At 33.3% G+C, this 10146-nt stretch overlaps 1 protein-coding gene across 1 annotated transcript; it reads left to right on the forward strand.

The window, feature by feature from the left end:
- Positions 1-5788: 5788 nt before the first annotated feature.
- Positions 5789-8593, forward strand: LOC139847976 (GEM-like protein 5). Its single transcript, XM_071837717.1, has 3 exons — positions 5789-6250; positions 7755-8032; positions 8121-8593. Exons 1-3 carry the CDS (start codon positions 5956-5958, stop codon positions 8319-8321), a joined length of 774 nt encoding a protein of 257 aa, XP_071693818.1. The 5' UTR covers positions 5789-5955; the 3' UTR covers positions 8322-8593.
- Positions 8594-10146: the final 1553 nt, after the last annotated feature.

The raw sequence follows: 10146 nt of genomic DNA on the forward strand, positions 1-10146 counted from the left end.
TTTAATATTTATATATAATATTAATTACGTATAGAAGTCATATATGTATATATCTAAATTCATTTTAATAATAGCTTAATCATTTTGTATTTTACTTTACATTTTCAATTCAAAGGATTATATTGTAATTTATTAATTCAAGATATTATATATACTTATATTTATTTTTATATACATATCTATATATTCATACTTATTTACAACAGTTGTTCGTGAATCGTCGGGAATAGTCACAAGTTTTGAGACTCAACAGTACAGACTTTTCTTATCGTGTCGAATTTCATATAAAGATTAAGTTTAAATTTGTTCGGAAATTTTCGGGTCGTCACAGTTTTCTTCTTCTTTTTCCTTTAACAAAACCGCCACTAGTATCATCATTCTTACTTGTTTTTGTTACTTGTTGTTTGTTGTTGTTAAAGATCAAGTTTTCTAACTTGTATCTTCATGTAATCTTGGTTACTTCCACCTTTGTTTGATGAAGAACCAAGAACAAGAATCTAAACTTGTGAGTTTATGGTTCTACACTTAAATATTATAAGATTTAAAGTTCATAAACTTTATAATCATACTTGTGTTCATGTTTTGTAGACTTAAATTCTTAAGATCCAAGCTTGACTTGAATCTTCTTAAGTATGAAACAAACATGAACATAATACTTGTAACTTTAGTTTATTTCTTTCTTTTGTAAGTACTTTAAAGTTGTGATGTTGTTAATTTGGTCAAGTATTACTAGTTAAACTTGATCTCATATTTCTTGAAACTAAAGTTAACTTTATAAGTTCAAGAACATGGAAGTATAACTTTTTAGTTATAACTTCACACACTTATGTTAGATCTAAGTTTCTATAGCTTATGGTCTTCTAATTTTGTTATAAATAAGAGCTTATAAGCTTACATACATTTCACAAGATGAAAATCTAAGTTTCATAACTTATGGTTTCATTAAAGTGAAGATCCAAGTTCTATAACTTAGGATCTAACTTAAGAACACTAGATCTAGACTTTCTAGTCTAGGATCTTTAAGATCTAACTAAGATCTAAGTTCTACAACTTAAGATCTTGTTTATTTAGTTTACTTTCAAGTTTGTAGCTTAATATTACTATTAGAACTCATTTATGTGTCGGATCTAAGATCTTGATGTAACTTTGGTTCATCAAACTATTTACAACCCTTAAATGAGTTGTGCTACATATCTTAGACTTACACTAGTGTTATGATGGTCAAAACTTGGTTAAGATGATGCAAACACATCAACGAGTTGTACATTTGAAGCTATAAGCATCAAGGATGAGAACCGTGATGAGCACCAAGAACCCACCGGAGCATCTTACCAACTATTTTCCGGGTCTGATCAGTAACCTAGACTACTGGAAAAGTTGATTTCCAGCTAGTTCGGTTCGAGTAGATGATTTTCCGTTTAGATCTCGTCTTAATCCGAGTTACGGTTTAGGATATATGGCCATCCGAAAGTCACTACACCCTTTTAACGTTGTGCTGAAATTTCTGACCTACTCGCACTTAAACCGTCGCCACCATCAAACAAAGACGAGTTTGGTTCTGGAAATTGGTCAGCCTATAGGGGACTCATATACTGATCCATGGCCACTGTTCTCACCTCATTTCAGTTTGTATAGAGGTCGTGGCGACTGAACGAAGTCAGCCTTTGTTTCAAACTCTATTCTTGAATGAGACTTACTTTACACTTTTTGTTTGATGATGATACTTAAGACCTAATTTACATACTTTTAAACCTTTGAGAACGATTTACTGACTTAGTAACTTTTGACTTAGGTTGAGGACCTTTCGGACCAACTACTTGCTTACTTTCCCGAATCAACTTTACTACTTTTCACTGTGAGTTATAGCATCCCTTTTTACTTTAACTATTTTGGGAACTGAGAATACATGCGCATTTTACGTTTTACATACTAGGCACGAGTACTTAAACTTATTATATGTGTGGATTATACAGCGGCATAAACTTTTCCCTTAGCTCGGTAACGTTTAGTCATTGGTCTTTGAACCTGTGAACGCGAATCTTAGATATGGATCCATAGGGTTTGACATCCCCACTCGGGCTAGTAGCGCTAGCATTTAACGGGTGTTTAATACTTCGTAAACTTACGCACTCGCCAAGTGTACTTTTAGGGGGTGTTATTTACGTTAAGTTAGTTACCAAGTGCCCACGGTTATACATATACTTTTCATACTGTTTTGAAACACTGAAATCTCGTGGCCTACCTTACATTACTATTATACTTAAACTATAGCTCACCAACCTTTGTGTTGATGTTTTTAAGCATGTTTTTCTCAGGTGCTTAAGGTTTGATTGCTTCCGCTGTAGTTGTCTTGCTGTAGACTCCCGCTGCTTTTAGAGATGTCTTCGCATGAAACGTTTATTTTGCATTCAAACTTTATTACTTTTGAACAATGTATTCGTAACGACCATTGGGACACGTACTATTATTAATTGCTTCTATTCATAGAAGCATACTATCGGTTGTAAAACTTTTAATGTTGGTTAAGACATCACTCCATTTTATGAATGCAAACTTCTTTTAAAACAGCATATAGTGTTTGACCTTGTAATGATCCTGTCGTTGATGATCCGTACACGTTGTTTTTGTACGGGGCATCACAAACCAATAATCACTAACACAAGTAAAAATGGCCCTAATACACCAATTAAACTAAATCACAAGTGTTAAACACTTACCTTACCCAATTTGACACATAAACCCTAATTTTGACCCATTTCAAATTTAGTCAACCAAATACACTCAAATGTGCTTCAATACTCCCATAATCACTAAACCTAGTGATTAAACTCATTTTGCAAGCCTTAAACTTGACCAAAACATCAACCAACCCAAAATCCACTAACGACACTATAAAACCTGATTACTAGCATCACTAAACTCACTTCATGAGTTTAAATGGGTTTCTCAACAAACCAAGTTCAAACCCTAACTTTGAATATCAAATCAAACAATGAAATTCGTAGTTAGAACTTACCACCACTACCAAAACGTAGCCGAGAACGAGATGAACAACTTTAACACTCTGACCTTTGATCGATTCAAGCTTCTTCTTCCCCAAATCTTCAAATCTCCAAATCTCTCTAGAAATCTCCTTCTCTCTCTAAGATGATATCAGAGGGTGTGTGGATGTGAAAATGATCCAAAATCAGATCCCAATCTGATATTATGGCTACAAATCCGTCCCCAAATAAAATGACACAAATACCCCTCTCAAAAAAAATTAAAAATCACGAAGTTGCTGTCAGCACATTTTGCGCACCGCGCATATAAGTGCGCACCGCTCACTACAACTGAAAATGAAGTCAGCCAGCTTTTCTGATTCTTAAGTTCAGGGACTGAAATTGACTGATTCTGATTCTGATGTAAATTCAAAATGCACAAGTGTTAGGTTGACTTTTAGTGGCACTTTCTGATGCACACATTTACTGACACTTTCAGGAACATTTTCTGACGCACAAAATTAGATATCTTACAATATCAATGGAGTCTTTGAAACTATCATTTAGCTTTCATGTTTTTACTTTGTTGTTTAAGTACATCAACATTTAGTTATTTACTTGACGGGTTTTGTCAAGCGTTTGTAAGACATTGTTACTCTGATTTTCCGTTTAAATAAATGAATGCTATATTTTGAAAACGTCGCATGTAGAGTGCGTTGACTGGACTTTGACCTCTTAGTAACACACCACGTCAAACTAGGGGTGTGCACCATATGGTTTGAAACCGAATAATCCGAATATCGTATCGAATCCAAACCAAAATTTTTTAAACTGTTTTTGGATCAATCGAAACCGAAACCGAATTCGTAAATCGGTTTTCGGTTTGGTTTTTGGTTTTGAAAATTTTAAATTTGGTTAACCGAAAACCGAATTAAAAACCGAATTCAAATTAATAACATATTAAAACATGTTTATATTTATAATATTTATATTTATTTTATATTTAATGTATTATTTTATTATTATTAAATAATAAAACATGTTTTTTATATGGAAAATGATAAACGTAGCCCTAAAAGCTACATTTAAGCATACAAAAAACAATATAATGACTTGAAGATGTAAGACGTTTATCAAACTTAACTTAGCTAGCTTAGTAGTAGAATGATATCTGTTTTGGTTTTTTAGCATCATAGACTCTACCTATATTGGCTACAATATATGTAATGTGAATGGTGTAATCTATGTAATTTTAGTATTGGGATGTTTAGTAATTATGTTGGTTGGAATTTTAATGTTTAGTGATTTTTGGTTTAACCGAAATCAAATCGAAATAAAATTCGGTTTTCAGTTCGGTTTTGGTTTTGGTATTTTGATTCGGTTTTGGTTTGGTTTTCGGTTTTGATTTTATAAGTTTCAAAACCGAAAAAACCGAACCGAATAAACCGAAAAATCGAAAACCGAACCGATGAACACCCCTACGTCAAACCACATTTTGACGTGGTGTTACATAAAATCACCACCTAACATATGGAGAAAGTACCATACCAAACCTCATAATCAAATATTCATATGATACACCTATCAAAATAAAGATAATGTGATATATGTAGAATATCATATGTAATGGTCTTAACGTTTGCGAATACAATTGTTATCATATTCATATTATTAGTTATTATTATTTATAATTTTATCAAATTGATGATAAAAGGGCCTACGTATAATGTCATATGTAAGGGTCGTAAGCCTTGTAAATACAATTGTTAACATATAATTATTATTTATTACTTTATTAGTGACGAGCTTTCTTTTCGCTTTGATCCTTGACAAGCTTTCTCGAGGAATATAAGAGTGTATTCCTTGGTGCTCGATTTTTGCCGATGATATTGTGCTTGTTTCCTAATCTAAGGATGAGCTTAATAGAAGACTTGAGCAATGGAGAGTGGTCTTAGAAAGAAATGGGCTACATATTAGTAGACAAAAAATGGAATACCTTAGATGTGATTTCGATAGGAACAACGATGAACAAGACGATGGAGTGAACATCTACATTGGAGACCAAATCTTGCATCCACAAACTTCGTTTAGATACCTAGGTTAGGTGCTCCACAAATCGGGGGGGGGGGGGGGGGGGGGGGGGGGGGGGGATAGATGAAGACGTGTCACACCGTATTAAAGAGGGTGCGTGAAGTGGCGAGCAGCGACTGGAGTCTTATGCGACAAGAAGATCTCCCTTAAGGTGAAAGGGAAATTCTTCAAGGTAGAAATTAGACCTGCCATGTTATATAGATCAGAGTGTTGGCCAATAATGAAGGCAAAAGAGAGAAGGATGGAGGTGGTAGGGATGATGATGTTTAGGTGGACGTGCAGTAAAACCATGTTCAATTTAGACTCTAAGCGGCAGTCAAATCACTAATAAATCGACAAAACCCTGGTGGATTCACAGTGTGTTCAATAGATTCAGAAACCCTAGATTTAAGAGGAGCAGAGAGAAAGGGAGGAGCAGGTAGGTGACGATGATGAAGTCGGTTTTTTTTTATATAATGGCGAATGTTGTTTAGGGGGATTTGGTGAAGGAAACGACCAAATATTGGGTGCCAATTAGTATATATAAAATGGTAGAAAATAGATAGATAATATTGTATGTAATTTATTTTAATTTACTCATTAAATTATTACAAAAGTCGTAAAAATATTCCAACACTTGTCCTTCAACCATCCTTCCAGAAACAACCTACTGCTTTTTCCCCTGAACCATATCTGTCTACTCTGAACCTTAATCTAAAAGATAACCCCATATTACGTGTTCTTGCCGACGAGTTACAAACCTTTTTCATATTATATACTTTCATATATATATATTTATACGAGTAATTATTATTTATACATACATCATTCCATCTAACACACACCACATCAAACAAATACAATTATTAAAAATACCAACACACAAGTTATTGAAATTTAACCCATGGCAGCTACACCTCCAGAATCATCATCGCCTTCAAAAACGCAACCGGAATATACGGAGAAATGGGGGACCCACGTGATGGGTCAGCCAGCTATCCCCACTACACACCCTGATAATCAGAAAGCAGCTACATGGAACGCTGAAGATCATCAACAAATTTACCACCAGCAGTCGCCGTACCTTGTTTACACTCCGGTTGATAAACCCGTTACCAACCCACTAGAACCCGTCATCCACCTTTTCAATTCGTGGACCGCTAAGGCTGATTCCATCGCCCGCAATATCTGGCATAATTGTAATAATTACAAATCCTTTCTTATATTTCTGAAATCGTTTATGTGGCCAAAGTTCCGATTAGGCTGACTAATCTCCGATTAGTCTCCGGCTAGTCTCCGACTGATCGGAATTTTGAAATAGTCCGAATTATAAGTTTCTAACTTGACATATTTATAAGAGTTATTGAAATTCCAATTGATTTGGTCAAAATCAAAAAAGTTAAATTTAGTCCATTTAAATTGAATTTATTAGGTTAATCTCGTCTGAACTTTTGATCGTAATATTTGCCTTTCAAAAAATAAAAACAACAAAAAATTAATGCGGTTCGGGTTAGAGCAAAGAAAGCGCGTGTGTGCGTGAGAAATGAGTGGGTGGGTTGATTATTTCAAATATTTGACTTCAAAAATATTGACCTTAATCGGTCAACATAAATTAAATGCAGTCAGTCAATTTGGTCAATGTAACCTCGTCTGAAATTTTTTTATCGTAGTACTTGCCTTTCAAAAAAAAAAAAATTAATGCGGTTTGGGCTAAAACAATGTTTAATGCGGCTCGAGTTTTCGCCCGAAAGCGCGTGTGCGCATGGAAAAATGCGAGTGGGTTGATTATTAACTCATTAGTTAGTGATTTCAATTATTTGCCTTTCGTAATCAGTCAACATAAATTAAATGTAGTCAGTCATATTTGGTCAATGTCCGAGTAACTTACACGATTAGTCTCTAAGTTACATGATTAGTCTGTACGAAGTCCTTACAATATATATGTTGAACGAGTTGTAATCCCTTGAATCCAATAATTTGCTTGAAATTCAACGGACCAATCAGAGTGCGACATGTGGCGCGACAATCACATGTGATTGAAAAAAAAAATTGAAAAAAAAAATTATTTCGGAATTTTTGTTTTAAATTTAGCATGTCAAACTCTGATTGTCAAACTCAATCACATGTGATTGAAAAAAAATATTCAATTTTTTTTTTTAAATTTCAACAGGAAACAGATTTTAATTCGGTGATTTGATTAAGTTTGTTAGCGTTTCGTGATCATATCTTCAAAAGGTGATTTGATCAAGTTTTGATCAAAAACTTGGTGTTTAAAGGTTTTAACACAAATTTACTGAAATTAATCATTTTACTAAACAAAATTTTTTTCAATCACATGTGATTGGATTTGACATGCAGAATCACATGTGATTGGGTTTTACAATCACATGTGATTGGCATGCAGAATCACATGTGATTTACTGCATGTCATATTCAATCACATGTGATTGAAAAAAAAAATTCGAAAAAACAAAAAAAAAGATTTAAAAAGAAAAAAAATTTGAAAAAAGAAAAAAAAATTAATTTTTTTTCAATTACATGTGATTATTGCGTCACGTGTCACACTCTGATTGGTCCCTTGGATCTCAACTTAAAAGTTGGTTTCATTTGAATATTTCTCAGCAATTATAAACGGAACATGTAGATGAACAGATAATAAATAATTAACTGAAGTTTGCTAATTATCTGAAAATTGGAATGCAGTGAAAACTGGATCATCAGTGAGTGGAGCGGCATGGGGCAAAGTAAATTTAACAGCAAAGGCGATCACAGAGGGCGGATTTGAATCGATATTTAAACAGATATTCGCACCAACTGATCCAAACGAAAAGCTCAAGAAAACTTTCGCTTGCTATCTTTCCACTACCACCGGCCCTGTTGCTGGCACCATCTATTTATCGACTAATCGTGTTGCCTTTTGCAGTGATCGACCGTTGTCTTTCACTGCACCTTCGGGTCAAGAAACATGGAGCTACTACAAGGTTAAACAATTAATATTCTTATTTGATATCCTTAGTTCAAGGTTAAACAATACTTATATATTTTAGTTCTTTTTTTGAAATGAAACAGGTTATGATACCATTGGGAAATATTGGAACAGTGAATCCGGTGACGATGAGGGAAAAATCATCAGAGAGATATATTCAGATAGTTACAGTTGATGGACACGATTTCTGGTTTATGGGATTTGTGAATTATGATAAAGCTTCTAAGCATCTTATCAATAGCGTGTCTGAATTCAATGCAAATGTTGCAGCAGCTAGTGTTTGATTCAGGTTCAAGTTCTTGATGTTGAGTGTATTATGTATATGTAGTACGTATATGTTGAGTTGTGGAGTAGTTTTTGTTGTAACTTGTAGTTATTTGGATGTCATTTTGGTTTTGTTGAAAGGCTCTTCTTATCCAGTCACGGTTGAATTTATTTGTATTAATTCAGGTTTTCACTATATATTATTTTATGTTCACGTCTTTTATAATTTGTACACCAAATTGGAAGACAAGAGCATACGAAGCCATGAAGGATGATATCATTTTAGAAGTAACTACCAATAAATAGTTAGTTTCTGTCTTGTACGGGTGTCTTGTATTCGGTCTTGTATTAGTCAGTTTTATTGTTTATTAGGTTGTTAGGGGAGACTCTTTTATAGATTAGTTTCATTTAGCTAGTTGCTTTGTAGGTGCGAATTTCTCCGTTGCCCTTGTTTATTTGTATTCTTTGTTGAAAGCGTTCTTCTTTTGGAAAACGACCTCGTTTCTATATGAGTTTTCGTTATTTGCCAAAAAAAAAAAAAAAACAAAAAAAAAAAAAAAACTACCAATAAATAGAGAACAGTAATCATAACTTCAACAAGTAATGTCCTCATATGGAAGTTACTGTCAATATACCAAGAGGTTGAGAGTTCGAGTCCTACTTTCTTAGATTAATTCGTGACAATGGTGTATGTGAGTTTGACTTAAAAAATTTTGAGAATGGTAATTGAACTATTGAAGAATAGACATTAAAATGCTTCATTTTGGATACATTTGTAGTTATTTTTGACATTTAACTCTGACTATATATTTGGGAAGATGATATTCATACATACAGTTTTGATCCATACACTTTTGATCATAAAACTTACAATTATATCCCTAAGTTTATTTAGGGAGTTGAACTTTCATTATTGTAAGGTGTGTATGGATCATAACTTGGTGTATTCCTGTATATTTGTGATGGCTAAAGGTTCTTTAGTCTCTTTAAAATATGGTTGTCAAGATCGTACCTTTACATACCTCAGCCGTCGGAATTGGATAATCTTGCTGGTGACTTTTATATGGGGTTTGGTCTATGTACCTACTCAAATAAAATTGTAAGGAGGTAACTTAGCTTGATGGTCGGAGACTTCTTAATCTCTAGTGAAGATTCTAAGTTTAATTTTTATATGTTGCAACTTTTTGTCTTGCCATTAAAAATTATATGTAAATTATATGTATACCTTTTCTAATATAGATAAAATGAGGATAAAAAACTCGCGCTTCGCTGCGGAGTGATTTTGATCAGTTAACGGTTGCTTAATTGAACGTTAAAAGTAAACGGTCAACAATTATTTAACTGGATGTTTAAATAATAAAAGAATGAAAAAAGAAAGTGAAATAAGAAAATGAAAGTGGAACGATTAAAAAAATGATTGACGGTTAATTAATTGAACGTTTAAAAACTGATTGGTTAGAAAAGGGTTAACGGTTGGTTAGTTTAACAAAAAAAAAAAAAAAAAAAAAAAAGGTGAAGAAAAAAGAAATGGAAAAAGAGCAATTAAGTGGTTAAATTATAATATCTCAAAAATGTTTCAAGTTCAATACTATTAGCTATCCATATTGAAGTGACAGAAAAAATCTAAAATGGTCATAACTAGTTGCGGAGCCCTCGCTTCGCGCCGGGGCTCCGTTTTGAATGCGAGTTAAAAAAAAAGTCTTTCCTTTTGTGGATCTATTTTGTAAAAAAGAATTTTTTTCGACATCTAACATTGAAGGGTTGTTTCTTTTGTGAAAGTTGCTTCTTTTAGCGTTAAAGTTAGTTGATCTATTTTGTAAAAAAAATATTTTTCGACATCTTTTG

This window comes from Rutidosis leptorrhynchoides, chromosome 5 (assembly GCF_046630445.1).
Source record: "Rutidosis leptorrhynchoides isolate AG116_Rl617_1_P2 chromosome 5, CSIRO_AGI_Rlap_v1, whole genome shotgun sequence".
Lineage (NCBI taxonomy): Eukaryota > Viridiplantae > Streptophyta > Magnoliopsida > Asterales > Asteraceae > Rutidosis > Rutidosis leptorrhynchoides.